This window comes from Mus pahari, chromosome 6 (genome assembly GCF_900095145.1).
Source record: "Mus pahari chromosome 6, PAHARI_EIJ_v1.1, whole genome shotgun sequence".
In the NCBI taxonomy this organism is placed as follows: Eukaryota; Metazoa; Chordata; class Mammalia; order Rodentia; family Muridae; genus Mus; species Mus pahari.
In genome coordinates this window covers 95,953,098-95,970,890 of record NC_034595.1, presented here as the reverse complement: position 1 = coordinate 95,970,890, position 17,793 = coordinate 95,953,098, and the positions used below count along the sequence as shown (strand labels likewise).

Sequence of the window (17,793 nt, the reverse complement as noted above, 5' to 3'; positions counted from 1 at the left end):
CTATCATCGGCTTCATTTTAATATTTGTTATAAGTATTCATTTTCCTCTCTCTCTCTCTCTCTCTCTCTCTCTCTCTCTCTCTCTCTCTCTCTCTCTGTGTGTGTGTGTGTGTACATGTGGTACGAGTGTACATATACCATGGTAAAGTATGGAAGATTGAACACATGTCCTCAGGCCTGGCAGTAAGTGTCTCTGAGACATGCTGCCAGTCATCAACTTTGTATTATAAGCAAGGAAACAGTTTGTAAATAATAGACTTGCTCTTCAAATCCAAGCTTTCTTGTCACCACACCGTGCACTGAGTGGAGTGAAGTCCTTTTGTCCAGGAGAAGCACATTCCTTATAGTCTTTGCAAATGGATTTATGGGACAGAGACAAGAGAGCTGCAGGTCTTCTGGGCCTCAGACGCTGTACTGCAGTAGGCATCAGAGTGGGTTTTAGCCAAATCAGGCTCTCCAGTGCAGGTGGTGCTATTGGGTGGCCTGTTTGGTTCCATTCAGAGCAATGACAAATGTTTGATGGAGCCATTCAGCCAAGACCCCTGATACCTTGTAGCTATTAGTAGTGAACAGTCAATGTTGAGGGTCTGAGCCAATCTTCTGTTTTTAGTCTAATTATTTGTGCTTGGTTAATCACACTGCATATCAGTAAAATAGTAAAAACAAAAATCTTGGGCTCACATATAAAATGAATGCAAGAATTTTCTATCACTCCACAGAGGTCAACATGTACAGCCCTCAGTAAGATGTAGCCCTCTGTTGAATAAACTACTGTGCTTGGTTATCATAGTCTGCACACCATCTACTCATTTACTGATAGTGTGTGGGTCTCACTTGCTTGATAGACATTGACAATGACAGACTTTTCAACCAGCTATCAGCTTACACCATGCTGGGGTATGGGCATACACAACCATCTGTCTCCAACTAACAGACTTGTGACACAGCTACTCATCATATAAGCAAAGAACAAATCATGGCCTGGCCAACTGTTGACCTTAGGCTGAAAGGCAAGATCAACCAAGTGGAACTGGTTAGATCTTGCCTGCCACCTTGTTTGGATTTACTGTGGCTTCAAAACTATGACAGAGGTTGTTTTCATTGCTCTGATCTTAGGTTTGGAGGCCTCCAGTATCTGTCACATAGCCCCAACCAGATGAACTGAGTATTCCTGGACAGCTCTCCCTGGGCGGGTATCTGCAGTATATCAGCCACTGTGTGAGTAGCCTCTTCCCTGGGGGAAGAGGCATCCATGGTGTATCACAGCCTCCTGACATTTTCATGGAGTTCAAAGCTCAAGTTCATTTGGTGCTGACATTTTGGATTAGCTGGTTGACTGGAAGGGCTGCTTCTTCCTATATGCTGTGAAATTTATAAACCGCAGCAGCTGAGGGCTTAAAATGGCCGACAACCCCCAGCTGGCAGCAATTAAGTGTACCGCAGACCTTTGGCTAAACAAAGGCTTGTGGAGGCAGAGACTGCACACACTGAACTGACTCTTGTTCTCAGTGTTGGTCAAGAAGCACTGTTACCCAAGGAGTGTGATTGGAAGTTTTTCCCACTTCCTGTTTAGAGTTGTACCAGATATTGCCCAAGTAGCTGTCCATCATGGCAATTAGGAGTGGGGTGGCAAAACAGTTTTAGTATTGACCTTCATGCCCCAGCACCAATGATGGGAGCCACAGCTACCATCCTATGAATACCATATTAGTCAGGATTCTCTAAAGAAGCATGAATGGTAGAATGAATATATAGATATAATGGGGAGCTAGCCGACTGGCTTCCAGGCTATGACCCAAGCAGTCCAGCAATGGCTGTCTCACAATACAAAGTCTGAGAATCTGGTAGTTGTCCCATCCAAGATGCTAGACAGCTCGGCTGTCTAAATCTAGAGGATTCCTGGAGAGGTGCTTACCTTTTGACTACATTAGAATTGGCCTCAGTAGGATAGATAAACTTGCCAGAGAGAGTGGGGACAAGCAGGCAAAACACAAAGCTTCCTTCATCCTTAGCCCTTTATGTGGGCTGCCACTATGAGGTATGGTCCAGAATGAGGGTAGATTGTCCTTACTCAAATAGTTAGGCTAAGAAAATTTCACCCAGGAGTATCCAACAGCTTGGTCTCTGTTGATTCCCAGATGTAGTCTAGTCTACAATTGAGAGTCGCTATCACATAACACCATTATCCTGTCATCCAAAAGGAGATGGGATGAGAAAACGCTGAGGCCATTTTATACCCACTCCAGCAGCAGGCTGAAGAATCTAAACTCAGTTGGTGAGATGGCTTTGCAAGTGTTTGCTGCCTGAACTTGACCTGAGCTTGATTTCTAGAACCCACAGTGAGAGACACCCAAGAGATGTCCTTTGACCTCTTCACATATGCTATGGCATGCGCACACCTCTCCACAACAAATAAACAAACAAATAAATGCAAATAGACTCTAGATCAGAGTTCTCCAACATACAACTAAATATGGATCAGTTTAATTTTGTTTTGTTTTTACCGTTTGAGACAGGATCTTATGTAATCCAGACTAGCCTTTAATTTGCTTTTAATTTAGGCTTGCCTTGAATTACTGACACCCTATCCCCCACCTCCTGCCACCACTTCTGGTTCCTGAATGCTGGGAATATATCACACCCCCAACATTCCTTTCTTTTCCTTTCCTTTGTCTGCTTGTTTTGAGATGAATGAGTTCTCAGGTGAAAGTAAACTTAAAATTTGGTTCTTTTGTTACACTGGCCACATCTCACATGCTCGGTAGCCATGTGGCAGCGACAGCATATTAATCAGTGCTGCCCTAGACAGTACCAAGCATTGGAAGGGGTGTAGGTAGTTATGTTATTCTACTACATCATGGGGGAAGTGCAAAATGGCTTCACCTCTTTAAAAGTAGCTAAAGCTCTCCTCTTGAGCAAACTTTAATATACTGAAGTCTGGCAGAAAGTGTGCATGTATGTATGTATGTGTGTGTATCCAAATCCACAGGTCATCAATAATACAAAATGTGTATTATTATTATTATTATTATTATATTTGTTATTCAAATGCACAAGAATGTTCATAGCCACATTACTTATAATGCCAAGACTTTGGTCAGTACTCAGATGTTCATACCATGGGGTATTAGTAAACAGACACAAGTGAATTCCAGCTGCCTAAGGGAATGGCTGAATCCTCTCTATAGACAGTGGCATCTGCAATTACCAACACGACTAGAAATTATAGACAACACTGGTATGCCAGAGCATACTTTGAAGTGTGGGAAGACAGCCTAAGAAAGAACATGGGTAATAGACACAAGATTCAGACTCGGGGCTATGCCAGAAGAGGGGGAATGGGAGGCTGGATGCAATAGACCCAAGCTGTGGTCAGCAATGGGGCTGTGTATTCTTTTTTCAAATAAAGAAAGAGGCCAGTGACAGTGGCAGGCCCTGAAAGGAAGCCATCCTAATGCCTGGCTCACTGGGACTGAAGGTAGTGACTTAACAGCTAGTCAATTACAAGTGTCTATGTATCTACGTAGTCAGTCATACAGATGACTATGAGGACAGGTCTACCACACAGTAGTTCCTTTTCCCCAGTGAAGATCACCTCATAACCTTTCTGTGAGCTCCTAGGTTTGGAAACATTTGCTTGTGTTTGGCTTATTGTTGTTGTTGTTGTTAACTGAGCTTGGGTTCAGGTTTGTTCTCATAGTGAGTTTGCACACCATCCCCAAACCCTCCCTGCTCATGACCTACCAACCCAGACATGAGAACTTGAAATTTTAGTTGTGTCTTAAAGAAGAAAAACTAGCTTTAGTTACTGACTCAACATTGTAGAAGAATGGGGAAGGGAACCTTTAACCTGCCTTTCGCCTTTCTAAAGAATGCACTCAAATCACCCATCTGTGGGGAACCCCTCGTTTACAGAGCATGTCCTCTCTTTGGGCTAGAGGCTGTAGGTTTTTCCCCGTCTACATCATATTGACATGAACATGAACTTTGAACATCACAGTGAGCTCCTGTAGGCCCTAGCACAAGGTACCAAATCCAGCCTATCCCTTGGTGTTTGTTTGTTAGACCACCAAGAGAGAACCGTAAAAATTGGGAGTAGTGTGTCCTCTGTGGAAAATCAGGGAGAAAATCATGAGCATAACACATGGGCATGTGGGTGTGCTCACAAGGGAGCTGCTCTACCTGCTCATTCTGGATGTATCTGTGGGGTCATAGATTGCGGGCTAGAAAATAATAAATAAATTGGGAGTGGAAATAAAGTTTGAGAAAGGGCTCTACAGGAGGCCACTGAGTCAAGGAATTACTGCCAAGGAATAAACTTTTTGGTGACATAGGGCACATTTCTTCCATTCTAAGTTGGCCCACAGTTGGTGTGACTTCTAGAAGCTCAGGAGCAGGAGCCTGCCATCTTTCATTGGTTTGCCATTCTTCCTTCATTTCCTTCAGAGAGATGCAGGGTTTACAGTCAGTTTTCCCCTCACTCCGCTGTTAAGCACTAAGGAAAGCTGGTGTCTTGAAAGGAACAGGACATATGTCCACAAAGGTTAAAGTTTCATATCTTTCCTTTGTTTCCCTAGTGGACTAGACAGAAGTACCCTAGAAAGAAGAGACGATGCCCATTAGCTTTAACATCATAAAACCTCACCTTTGCAGCCCCCACTGCTCCCCTCTCGCAAACCATTCACCATTCTGTTGCTTCTCTGCAGGCAGCCAGGCACTACTGAAGCCAAATGTTTTTTTCTCATGGTGTGTGCTGTTTGTGTGGAGGCACTAAATACACACATATCTGAGTGAGGTGATATTCTCACTGGTGTAGGGGGAATTGACATGCAGGAGGCTAAGGCAGGCCAGCTAGAGCTATATGGCAAGTTCAGGTCCAGCATGTGCTACAACATAGTAAGACCCTCACTCAAAGCAAATAAACCCAAAGGCCATTTGTTAGCAGGTGTAGAGAGGTAGATATAATAGTGTGAAGTATACGTTCTAGGTAAGCCCACAGATATCTCTGCAGGTTGGGAAGTGGGGTGAAAGGATAATCAAACCTTACATTGAAAGGAGCTAGGAAAGTGACCTCACCATCGTCCTTCAGAAGGGGTGCTTGGTCTTCTTGCTATCCGATGGCCCTTCCAGAGTCTCTTATGGGAATGCCTTGGGGAAGACATGTTATTGATCTGTCTGGACAGTGAAATGACAACAATTGTTTCACCAGGCCAGGAAACTAGAACACGATATCTGGAAAAGCGCAGCCAGCACCTTCCTGAGAACACCTTGTATATGGTGACCTGCTAGCATCCATAGCTGAGCAGTTATGAAATTCCTCTACAGTGGACCCACAGTGTCTGCCAACACCACCATCCCTGCTTTCAGGGAGAACTCAGGGGTCAGCACATTAGTAAACCTAAACCTTGAAGGAGGAATTGAGCCTAAGCATAGTGAAATATGTAAATGTGTTCTGTAAACGAACCCAACCCATTACTGAGTCCCTCATGCGAGTCACTGTGTCTTTATATAACTCCCGGAAACACAACCAAGACCTAAGCACCCTCAAGTCCCTCACGCGAGTCACTGTGTCTTTATATAACTCCTGGGACACAACCAAGACCTAAGCACCCTCATACCTAAATATTTGAAAACTGTCTGAGAGTAGGAGACTCTCTGGCTTCCTAAGAACTGTCACACGTATACACCTCCCCCCCATGGCACCTTCTGGACCCACAGCCTGGCGAACTCAGCCTGACCTGTGTCCAGAAACACTTGCAATGACCTTAGCTCTGCAGATAGCCTGTGGCAAGTTCCAGGCTTCTGCTTCCAGGATCCTACCCAGACTCGCCCCACAGAGTACCTCTTCCCAGTCTGTCTGTCTCCACTAGCACCGGTTCTAAAGTGCTGATTCAGTGCGGCTGCCTGCTCCCCTCATTGAGGTATGTCTAGAGAGGGATGTTTTGCTTCAGTGGGTTCCAGGAACAAATAATAAAAAGTACAGCAAGTGCACAGCTAAGGACAGACCCAGTACATGCTTATCAGTCATCTGAAGTATGCGCTGTCTTTCCAAGACAAATATGGACTCCTGTTTCTAGGAAAACACCAAAAAGTATTTATCAATTATCCTGTCTATGGTTTGTGGAAAAAGACAACAGCAGCCGACCCTGAAAGCCATAGCAAAGCAGATTCCTTTAGGCAACCAACAGCCAAGGGCATGAGTTAGGGCTGCTGCTGTGGCCTGGGACTAGTTCCTTCACGTGGCTGCTGCATTCCTTACTCTTTACCAGGGAGACTGAGCTCGCTCCATAGGAACCTGGTAACATGGCAGGTTCACACTATAGCATTGGCCCCTGCTGTGTTCTTCCTGAACCCACTGCATGTCCCCGGAGGGCTGACCCAAAGAGACCCCTAGCCAAATGGTGTGGGCCACAGGGAAGGGTATGATAATCATCCAAAAGAGCCATGGTGATAGGTAATCTATGCTCTCCAACAGAAGCCAAGTGGGCATTTTTCTTGGTTTTCCAGCCGACAGATAGGTTATGTCATCCTATTACACAAAAAGTGAAATGAGGAGCTAAGGAAGTTAGCGAATTGAGCATCATAATAATCTTATAGCCAAAAGATTGTAAAGTCCAGTCTGAATCCAGAGTGGGCACATCATATACCACACAGACCTGCAGCAGCTGGCTCCTGCCTTTTCAAACAAGGAAGGAAAATCCTTTTAACCATGACACTTTAACCTCTTCTTGTCCATTTGCCCTTCTAGGACCCAAGCCCAGAGGGTTCGGAAACCACGTTGCTGTACTGGTCCCCAGGGGCTGCTTCCTCGATATTCTGAGAGCCAAGCAGAAGGACAGGAACAGCTCTTCAAGCTAACGGACAACATCCAGGATGAGTTGTAAGTGGGGGGTAGAGAAACAGCCCATTGGTCTACTGTGTTGCCTTGTCTGTCTTTGAGAAATTTCTCTATGACCCAGGAGCTTCATGCTGATACAGCCCTTGGAAGAGACTGAAGAATTACTTGTCCTAAATGTCAGATTGTAAATGACCAGTACCAGAGGGGGTGGCTCTCAGCCTGCTCCAAAGCAGACCTCGCGTTGTCCCTGTGGCATCAGTCTCTCTGTAGTCAGTTCAGAGGCCAGGGCATGAGATAGTCTCGGTCTTAAGGGACTTTTGTCCCATATTTTTTTTTTAACTTTAGTGTTTGCTAGAGAATGCTACCAAACTGAAAACAAGAAGCAAATTATTACCCATCGAATATTCTGGAAATGCAGTTTTCTTAATTGTTTTTTCGCTCTTACTCATGTTCAGCTAGTAAGATTATTCTCAGCTGGCATGGTAACCATGGTAGTCGCTGGTGCTATTTTGTGGAAATCCTCAGAATGTAAGGTGCTCTGTGACTTGACCAGGTGTGAGATGACTGAATTTGGGGCGTAGAAATGTACTTAGTGTGACTTGTATCTTCTGAGGTGAAGCGAACTAGGGAGGATTGTGGCCCTGTGGGTGTTGCTGACTGGTGGAAGGGTTCAGGGGAAGATTGGCTCCTGGGGGTGGCCTTCAGTGTCATTGGTCGAGACAATACCAGAGGCCTCAATTCCCATTTCATATCTTGTTTGAGTGAGAACACAGAAAATAAAGTCTAGCATTTAGGAGATAGGATATGGCATCTTCTTAGGTGTATCCTGCCATGATATCACTGGAGTATCTCTAAATAATGCTGTGCACTTCTTCCCCTGAGCCTAGTCTACTACCTACACATGCTGTGGACTGAGTGGCTTCAACAACAGAAACTTAGATTTTCATTTCTGAAGGCTGAGAGGTCTGAGACCATTCTATAAACTGCACTATTGATGGGATTTTGAGCCTCAGACTCAAACCTAAAGAGTCATTTCTCAGCCAAACAGAACATGATATAAACTCTACTGAAGTGTCAGCCAGTGATAGCTAGGGTGTCCCACTCACTGGAGAACCCTCTGAACCTAGAAGTACCTGGGATTTAAATCACTCAATGAACTCAGCTGGAGAGCTGCAGGTCAACATTTGTATTAGCACATGTCCCACTTTCCATTTCCCATGAGGACTTAGGGATACTATCAAAGGTTAGGTAAGGGGTGAGAGATGTAGCTAAGCTGGTAGAATGCTTGCTTAGCATGCACAGAGCCCCAGGTTCCATGTCTAGCACTGCATAAACCACAAGTAGTAGCAGCATTTGCACTCAGAAGTTGGAGGCAGGAGGACCACAGGTTCAAAGTCAGCCTCAGCTACCTTCCACAGTCAGCCTGGCATCCCTGTCTCAAAAAGGAGGGTGGGCTAAGTAAAATTACAGATCTTTGAGTGTTAAATCTTAAATTCTTTGTTAACCCACCTCTATTAGATCCAAACCATCTCTGGTTCTTTGAAACAAGATTCATTTGTAATAGAATGACATAAGACCAGAAAAACACTATGGACAAATTGTATAGTCCAGTCACCATAGAGTTGCTGCCCACATGGCACACAACCTGGAAACAGACCAGTGAGCTAAAATCTGCAGTCAGGAAGAAATCAGCAAAATGAGTTTCACAAAACACTTGAAGTTTCATGTGATCTGGGCACAGTTACTGGCTGAATTTTAACTTTGAAGATGAGGACCTTGTATCTCCACCCACGCTGAAGGTGGAGCCTAGCCAGTGGGTGGTGAGGGAGGCATGTGACCTCAGTCTTCCTGGGCATATAGGAGAGGTCACAAGGGGCCCTGGCAGACTTCTGTGGCTCGTTTTGTCCTCTGTTATCAGCCTGTACTCAGGGCCATGTGAGTGGTCTAGTCATCCCTCTGCAGGAAAACCTCAGGAAAAACTCGGGTGCCGACTTCTACCTCTGACTTTTATCCTAGATTTGTAATTAAAAACATGTTTAAGGACCTAATTATTTGCATATTCCCCTCAGAGTTAACCCGTTAAAGGGGTCTTTAATACCTTGCTCTACTGTTCTAACTAAATGTTTCCACATTTTTTCCACTTAGACTCACTGTTTCACTTCTGGAAAATATTGTGTAATTACTTCCTGATGGAGTGAAAACCCCACAAAGTCCCCAGTGCCACAGCAGCGTCAACTTTGATCTCCCACATCAAGTTGCATTTAGTTTTGTGGGGTTTTTTTCCATTTAATTAAACAGCATTGAACAGATTGTCACTGACATCCCATTTAAGGCCTGCTCAGGCTTCATAGCAGGCTCATCAGCTCTGTGCACCTCTGTTACCTCCCATTCTCTTCAGTCTTAACCCAGGGTCCTGTATGGTTACCTTTTCTGAACAATGCCCAGGTTGTCGCTAGAAGTCACCCTTTAGTTGTTTGTTTGTCTTTTATGAAGTATCTACTTCATTTGGGGTATTTTATCAAGTTGGCCCATTCAGATTGCAGGCACAAAGGCGATTCTGATCTTGTCATCCAGAAGCTGCTATGCTCAGCAGCATGGTCCTGGGGTTCTTTCATTATTTAGACAGAGAGGAATATTTAGGAGGGGTGTGTGTGTGTGTGTGTGTGTGTGTGTGTGTGTGTGTGTGTGTGTGTGTGGTGTGAGTGTGTTCTGTGTGTGTGGTGTGAGTGTATTGTGTATGTTTGTATTTTTAATACAGAAAAGTATATAAAAGGAAAGCAAAGGCAGGCTTGTAAACTTGAGATTTTTCTCCTTAGGTGCTTGTCTCCTAGAGCCAGGGGAGGAGGGGATTTTGAAGAAGAGGATCCAGACCAAAGTAGCATGCTAAAAATGTCACCTCTCTCTTCTAATGAAACCAACTCATTTACATGGTTAGCAAAATCAAAAAGCATTCAGGAAATGAGTAATAGTGAAATCCCCTTTATTCCCTCTGTCCTTTCTTCCTTCCTTTGCTGGAAATAGACCCCAGGGCCTTACTTGACTAGGTGGGCACTGTTTCTCTCAGCCACAGCCTAGCTTCAGCTTACACTGTCTAAGCCAGGAGCTAACCTGTCAGAAACATTTGACACCTGCAGGCTTGTATCCAGCAGCTTACTCAGCTGCTCAGATAGAAGTCAATGTCTTGCTTGAAGTTCTGAGGGCAGCACAGCCCCTGGTGCCCCTCACCCCATGTTGTGCCTATGTGCAGTGGGGTTCCTCCTAGCATCCTTTCTCTATCATCTTCTGAATCCTTGCCCAATACATTGTTTCACTGTGTGCCAGGTCAAGTACAACTTTACAACTTTGTGGTGTTCCTCAGCAAGTCCACAGTCTAGCAAGTCAAAGAGACTTGTTTGGGAGGGGAGGGAGATAGCAGAGGAGATAAACTGGGCGATGCTCACTGTTATTCCCTTGTTGCCCGCTGCCTGTAACATAGACAGTTACTGTCCTGACAGAAGTCTGAGCCACTTGTCATGGGCCACTTGTCATAGGTTAGTTTGTAAGAGAGGGCCTCTCTGTCCTCTTCTGGAAGGCCAGAATTTTCCGTGGTGCTTGTGTGTGTTTGCCATCTTCCCTCTGCCCTCACAAGACAGATAGGGGGTCCCTCTGTCACCCGAGAGGCTTTCCATCAGCCCACCTGTGGGCCAGCAGCAGTGAAAAGTGGCTATAGGTAGAATCTGGAAAGCCAGAGTCCATGTGTCAGCCATGCCTTGGCTACTTTGTTGGCCGGGGTGGGGTGCAGAGCCTGTAGAGAGCTGGCCTGCAGGTGGGCAGCCACAGAGAAAAGGGGTGCTGGGGGAAAATGTCGGACGAATGTAGAGCCAAGAGGGCTCTGCTCTGCCCCAAGTAAACTCCTCACAGAGTGAGTGACAAGTTCGGGATAGGGATCAGGAGATGAAGGGTCTGCCCCAAGCTGTTTGAGTGAGTCTTTGATGTGTTTGTTACCAGATTTGGGGTGTGTGGGAGGGTGTCAAGCAGACTGACAGCAGTGGTGGTGATGGGACCCAAAACCTTGGGTAATGGGTTGCAGAGAAAGCCTCAGGGAAAGAGGGGAGACAGCCATTGGCTATCATTGCCCAGCTTTCTCTCTTCTCCCAACCTTGCCCTTGGTTCTGATCTGCTTTTGGTGTGAAGGCTTTGGGACAGTGAATGCTGTGAGCAGCAGCAACCCCAGGGCATGAGCAGAGCTCCTAGGCCCAGAGTAGAGATACAGGTAGTGAGGGCTGCTGTATTGTGCTTGTTCTGTCCCAACGTGGATCTTCTCTGTTAATCTTCACTGAAGGAGTTGGTAGGCAGCACCATCTCCCTCAGAGATTGAAGGAACTGAGTCACCAAGCTGCAAGCCACCTGACCAGAGTCTCAAACTTGTGGCCTCTCTTTTCTAGCCTAGCCAAGATTTCCTTTACCATGCTACCTGCCTTATAGAAGCACTCCTGTCTCAGAGCCACAATTCCTCCTTATTTCCTGGCCTTTGAGAGGACTTGAGTCATTTGCAGCCTCCTAGAAGGGGGTTGGGATGTATGCTCAGGACCAGTCCCTGTGCCCTTTGGAATAAAGGCATCTTCCTGCGTGTCACCAAGGCTCCTCGGAGGAGGATGGAGCACTAATGAGAGGCTAGAGATCCAGTCTCTCCTGGATGGTGTAACCCATGTGTCTGCTCTCACCCTGCCTCCTGGCCACTTTTTGAGTCTCCTTAGAGATTTCCAGACAGGCTTCATGATGGTCGCCTAGCCCACCTGTGCTTTAGAGCAAAGCTGTTTTTGTGTGTTCAGCTCATTTTCCATCTAGTTCCAGCTGGCCGGGAGATGCTCTCTATGCTTTCTGTCTCTCCATGTCCTTTCCTCCTCCCTTCTCCTTCTCGCTGCCCCTGACTCTGAGTGTGGGGCATAAGGAGGCTGTGCTAAGCCTGCTGACCCTGGAGAGCGACTGAGCACTTGGAATCTTGGCAGTGGGACTTTACAAGTCTACATTCTCAGCACTGCCAACCAGTTAGATGAGAGCAGCAAACCCCAATTTTTGTCATGGGAGCCATAAGTAAAATGAGGACTGGAACAACGTGGGTCCTTAACAAGTCCTCATGGGTGGCTGACTCCGCGGTGGGCACTCAGGAAGTCATGTGGGTGTACAATGGACCACACCGGTGCTTAGAGTGCCACTGAAGCCATACTGCTTAGCAAGAAGCAGAAAGAACCCTCTGACAGTGCTTTGACAGGCCAAAGTGTTGAAGTCAGCAGCAGTCAAGGGCCAGGGTATTTGGGGAAGCTTTGAGGGTAAGGGTGGTGACTCAGTGTGGGGCAATAGGAAGGAGAGTGAAGGATGCTCTAGAGGTGCAGAGGAGAGTGAGGACCAGCCACGCTTGGGTCTGACAGGCAAGTCCCTGGCTGCCAGCAAACTGGCCCTGTCCTGCCCTCAGTGACTGTACCCTTCCTGATAATTTTGTGCTCTGTGGCCCTGGACTAAGACTACCCTGGACCTGGATCCATGCCAGTTCCAGATAGAGCCTTGGCTCTGAGAAAAAACAATTGAAAACCCCAATGTACACAGCCAGCCTATTGTCAGTCAGCTCTTCGTATGCTTGCCATCACCTGGTGTATCCTTACTGTCCCTGATGGCCAGCCACACTGGGAAAAGCCGGCATAAGATACAGGCGGCCACCAAGCTGAGAAGGTGGTCACTGGCTTTCAAGGTGACTACTCTTGGTTCAGCAGCTGAGCAGAGTGTAGTCCTGCATCAATTTCCACACCAGTCTGTGAGCTCTGCTGCAGGTACTCCAGGACGCAGGCTTCTCTCTGATTTTCAAATCTAAGCTGTTTCTGAGTGGCCTTAGAAGTGATGACTACAGTTCTGAGAGTTCAGTGGTATCACAAGCCCCATGACCCTGGCCATACTGAACAGGGGTCAGGTGACTTCTCATCAGGGTAGTCAGAGCAAAGAACAAATGCTATTGTTTTCAGTCTGGCAGACCTGTCCCCTCACTATCTTCTAGCCCCTACTGTCTCTCCTCATGATCTAACTGGTCTGTCATATGTCCTGTCAGCAAAGCATTGTTTCCATTTTCTCTAACTCATAAACTATCCAAACGTTCACAGAGCACCCCACAAAGCCCATATCAAAACAGGATTTTTTTTCTGTTTGAAACTCATAGCAAATATTGCTTGTTAATATTCATGAGCACCGTACAGCAGAGAGCTATGAGCTATGAACAGCAGCTCCTGAGGCCATGTCTTTCTAATACAAATTTACAGATGAGGAACCTGAGTCCCAGAGTAATAAAACCATGCACATGAACAGTGAGGGGTGGTAACTGGGAAGCCTGGGGAAACCTAGGCCTCAGACGCTAGACCTGAGCAGGCCTCTGCCCTTAGAGTATTAAGGGATGGCCTGGCCCTGACATGGAGCAGCTCAGCATCCTGAGTTCTCTCTCCCATGCAGCTTCATAGCCGTGGAAAATATTGATAGCTACTGCGTGCTCATCTCCTCCAAAGCTGTGTACTTCCTGAAGAGCGGGGACTACGTAGACCGAGAGGCCATTTTCCTCGAGGTCAAATATGATGACCTCTACCACTGTCTTGTCTCCAAAGACCATGGGAAGGTGTATGTTCAAGTAACTAAGAAAGCTGCAAATTCTAGCAGTGGTGTGTCCATCCCAGGCCCATCCCACCAAAAGCCAATGGTAAGTACAGCTGCTTCTTGCCACTCACATGGACAAACCCTGCTCTACCTCTGCTGTCCTCCGAGGACTCCAATGGAAGGTTTGAACTGCACTGAATGTTCTACTCCCACTCTGCTGGAAACCCTGGGTGTGTTCTCTTACATTTGTGTCTCGATGACCTATCAACACAAAGCAGTGACATTATTCATAGTTTTCATGTGTCCCTGAAGCATGGTACTACATGCTGGCACCCTAAGTCCAGCACAGGGTACATGCTGTATTTTCCTGGTATCAGAAAACCACAACCTTTTAATCTATGAAGAGAAGTAGTATGAAGTACATTCAATAGATATTTGTAAATAAGAATGGTATTCACCTCTGTAGGGTAGGAGGTATTGTGTCAGAACTTTTGGGTGTAGGTGCACCCAGAGGTTTCCAGCATGCACTTCCCAAACAGTGCTGTTAGAGACAGGGGCCAGGGCAAGTGATTCCTTCAGGCCATGTAGCTCACTGTGGCACAAGCTAGGGCTCAGACTTCGCTGACCCATCTGACCCCATCACTTGTGTCTAGTCCACAGAACTTGCTCTCCTGAGCTGGGCAAGTGAGCCCACAGCAGAGCAGTTGTAAGGAGGCAGCTCCATCTCTAGTCACAGTTGCAGGCATTGGTCCTGCTGCTGCTGCTGCATCCCCAAAGCTTTGCCCTTTTGAGTGACTGCATTCATCTCTGCTCTTTCTATAGATCAGAAAAGAGCCATCTTGCTGGATTTCTCCCCAGGAGCACTTCCACCTTCTCTAGTCTCTCAGGGATAAACTGGAATGGGTTTGAGCTTATCAGCCCCTCCTGGGGTCAGTGACTTAAGTCAGAGTTGGGTGGCTGCAAGTTAATGCCCCAAAGTATGCATTTTCCACCAGCTGTGCCTACCCACCCTATCTCCCCTTTCAAGACAGGCTAGCAGTGAAACACTGGGGTAAGAAAGCCTTTAGGCACATACTTGCTGATTCTTTATGTATTCAGCCACCACCAGGCTTTGAACTTGAATAAAGGGTTCAGTCCATTGTCTTGCCTTACCTCTGAATGGAAGCTCATCAGTTATGGGTGGAGAAAGGCTGCAGTAACCTGGGACATAAACGAAAAGCTTGGGTCAGAGTGAACCAGGCACAGGCCCCTGGGAATCTCTTTATCTTGGATGTTAGATGGGAACTGCTTTGGGGTGGCTGCCCTCTGCCCATGCCCTGTGGTTGTGCTTGGCTGCCTAACCTCAGGGCAATGTGTTCATTCTTGTCTCCTCCCTAGGTGCATGTGAAATCTGAGGTCCTTGCTGTCAAGCTATCACAAGAAATAAACTATGCAAAGAGCCTCTACTATGAACAGCAACTTATGTTAAGACTCAGTGAGAATCAAGAGCAGCTGGAGCTGGACTCCTGAGGACACCCGGCTGCAGGAGAGGGATGCTCCAGGCAGAAGCCCAACCCAGAGGGCCCAAGTCCAGACTTGGCTCCTGTTAGAAGGGAAGCCAGAAGAGGTTTTGGGGGGAAAATATCAAGGAACAAGGGGAAAGAAATTCTCACAGGGAAAAATGTAAACAGAAACCATATTAGTTTGTGGGGCAGGGAGTTTCTTTAGATTATGGGGAAATAATTTTTAAAAGTATTGATGGAATAACGTTTTAAAATGTATTAAGATGGATCTAATTTTTAGAATGCCCTGTATTTTGTTAACATGTATATATGTACAACTGTGTGTTTGTAAATACAGAGAAGCTTCTGAGCAGGGCTGTGCTGTTGTGAAGGTTTGTTACCTGTACAGTAATGTAAAGTTGGGCTGGCCCTTCTGCCACACTGCTTCTGCACGCCTCCTGCAGGGAGTCCCTGTGGGAAGTGAAGGGTGCATTATTTGAGTTGCTGCTGCAGTCAGTGTTCAAGGGTGACTCTTTAGTCACCTAGAGGCAAGCAGAAGCAGAGCCACCATGGAAAGGACTAGAGGCCAGCATGGTGCCCACCTTTGTTCTCACCAGTGGTGCAGGCACTTTTCTAACGTCAATCCATTTGACTTTCTTCAACCACTCCACCCAATTGGGAGGTCAAACAATAGTTGCTGAGTGTGTGCTCACACATCAAGGCCATCCAGGTTTTCTTCATGCTGCTTGTGATTAAAGAAGTGTGAAGCATTGGTGGGTTCTCTTGACATAAATGGAAAAAAGTCCCATTTCCCACTATGTTCTGTTTAGTAAAACCATGTCATAGCACTGTGGCCCCCTGAGAAACGGATGAGAAGGGAGAGAGTTATAGAGAAGGGTGTGCATGGGAGCCAGGGGCTTCCTGGGTTTCGCTTTGGTGTTTCCCTTTTCTAGAAGGAGGTGGAGGGTGGGCCTCACCTTATACTACAATCAGACCTTGTAGTTTTGGGTGTGTTTGTTTGTTTTGTATTGTTTTAAATAAGTCTAGCCAATTTCCACAATTGTGTTATACACGTAGCTGAGATCCTGGGTGACCCAGTGGGTGTGTTTTGGTATTTATAATTCTAATCCTTCCAATAAGGGATCTGTTCTCCAAGCCCCACTCCCAATCTGTGTGTGTGTGTGTGTGTGTGTGTGTGTGTGTGTGTGTGTGTGTGTCTGTCTGTCTGTCTGTCTGTCTGTCTGAGTCTATGCATGCACCAAGGCACATAAGCATTGACAGGCAAGGGCACTTTAGCTGCATAAATGTTTTCAAGGAGCTATCTTCTTGACCTCCTACTTTGCCGTTTTCCCTGGAGTGGATTGGACTGGACTTTTTGTGGGTTGGGTCTCTGATTGGTGATGTGTTGCTCCCTAAGGAGGGCATGATGTTGTCAGTGCCCTTGCTAGAGACTCTCAGCTGAGTGGGAGGACTTAGTTCCTCATGGTCTTCCTTGACAACCTGGGCCCCCATACCCACACAAGTCTGACCTCTGGCCTTACTCTCAGTAACCCACTACCTGAGATATTGGTCTCTTAGAGTGGGGGCTCCAGAAGTATTGCTTATGTGTGTCCCCTGCCACGTGCTGGGACAGTCCCTAACAGTTAGAAGGAACTAGCTTTGCTAAGGGAAGTCTATGCTGCCTTGGGCCCCTTAAACTGGGTTTCTCAGTCTGTAGCTGGTGCTTCAGGAGGACCCAGGGAGAAGCAGACACCCTCCCCACTGGCTCCTTTCTAGTTGAATCAGCTCTTTAAATAACCGTCCATCTTCTGCAGTGGCACAGCCCCTTCCTATGATATTTAGCCTTAGAAGGAGCAGGTATTAAGATGGGATTTGGAGACCAGATGGGGTGAGACTGCAGGGTAATGGGAGATCAACTTTGAGTTCTCAGTTATCCCAGCCAGAAAGCCCTAACGCCAGGTCTGGGAAATGCCCCAGATGCCTTCACCATTGCTTCCGGGCTTGCCAGGACAAAGTCCAACGATCTGGAAGAAATGGGCTTTGCCACTGCTCCTGTTTCCTCTTAAGTTGGTATTCGCCATGTGTCAGAGAGACTGCTGGGACAATTTCATACTGCCTCAAATACAGCTCTTCTGGAAGAAGTTAGCAGATGAAGGGAAGCTGGATGGAGAGACATTTGGAGCCACCCTGGTTCTTAGATCACATTGGAAAGCCAGAAAAGCCAGAAGGAGAGCACCCACATGGAGGAGGTGTAGAGGCAGCCTCTGTGTCGGCCCCCACTGTTCGGTGGGGCGCTCATCCCACCTCAGTGTTCTAAAGGATCCAGGGCTACTTTGTCTTCAAGTGTCATTTGTGCCTCAAAAAATAAAATATAAAAAGCATCATAGCTTCTCAGTGAACAGAAAATAAAATATCCGGTTCTTCACTATGTATACACAGGCTGTGCAAACTCCGTACCCCAGAGTTAGCACATTCTGTAAAATAAAATACCTTGTTGATTTCCCACACATGTTTGCTTTCTTCCTCCTGCTCTTCCTGTTCCTCCTCTTCCTGTTCCTCCTCTGTGTCACCAGAACTCTAGAATCATCACCAGTGACGAGCCATCAAACACAGTACAGCCTTAGCAGACAGGGGCAGCCTCTGCACTCCGTCCAGGGACTCACATCACCACTGGAAACTGGACATACCTGGAATGAGCAGACAGAAGTGGCTTTGCCCTCCAGCGTCTGTGTGCTAGATGCTGTTCAATTCCACCACCCCAGGGTTGTTGGGCTGAGCTGCCAGGGTAGAGGTCATAACTTAAGAGTTCAGAAAAATAGAAAGGAGGCAGAGCAGACCCATTTGGAGACAGGTGATCCATGAGGG

The 17,793-nt window shown here is 46.7% G+C and overlaps 1 protein-coding gene across 4 annotated transcripts in view; it reads left to right on the top strand.

Annotated features, from left to right (window-relative positions):
* Vps13d (vacuolar protein sorting 13 homolog D) overlaps positions 1-17,431 on the top strand; it is a 227,041-nt gene extending 209,610 nt beyond the window's left edge. For all 4 annotated transcript variants that reach the window (XM_029539692.1, XM_029539694.1, XM_021201317.2 and 1 more), the window contains 3 exons: positions 6,749-6,880; positions 13,310-13,550; positions 14,825-17,431. In XM_029539692.1, the coding sequence (XP_029395552.1) occupies positions 6,749-6,880; positions 13,310-13,550; positions 14,825-14,956 (505 nt within the window). In that variant the 3' untranslated portion in view covers positions 14,957-17,431. The remainder of the gene's footprint in view (positions 1-6,748; positions 6,881-13,309; positions 13,551-14,824) is intronic.
* The last annotated feature ends 362 nt before the right edge of the window (positions 17,432-17,793 follow it).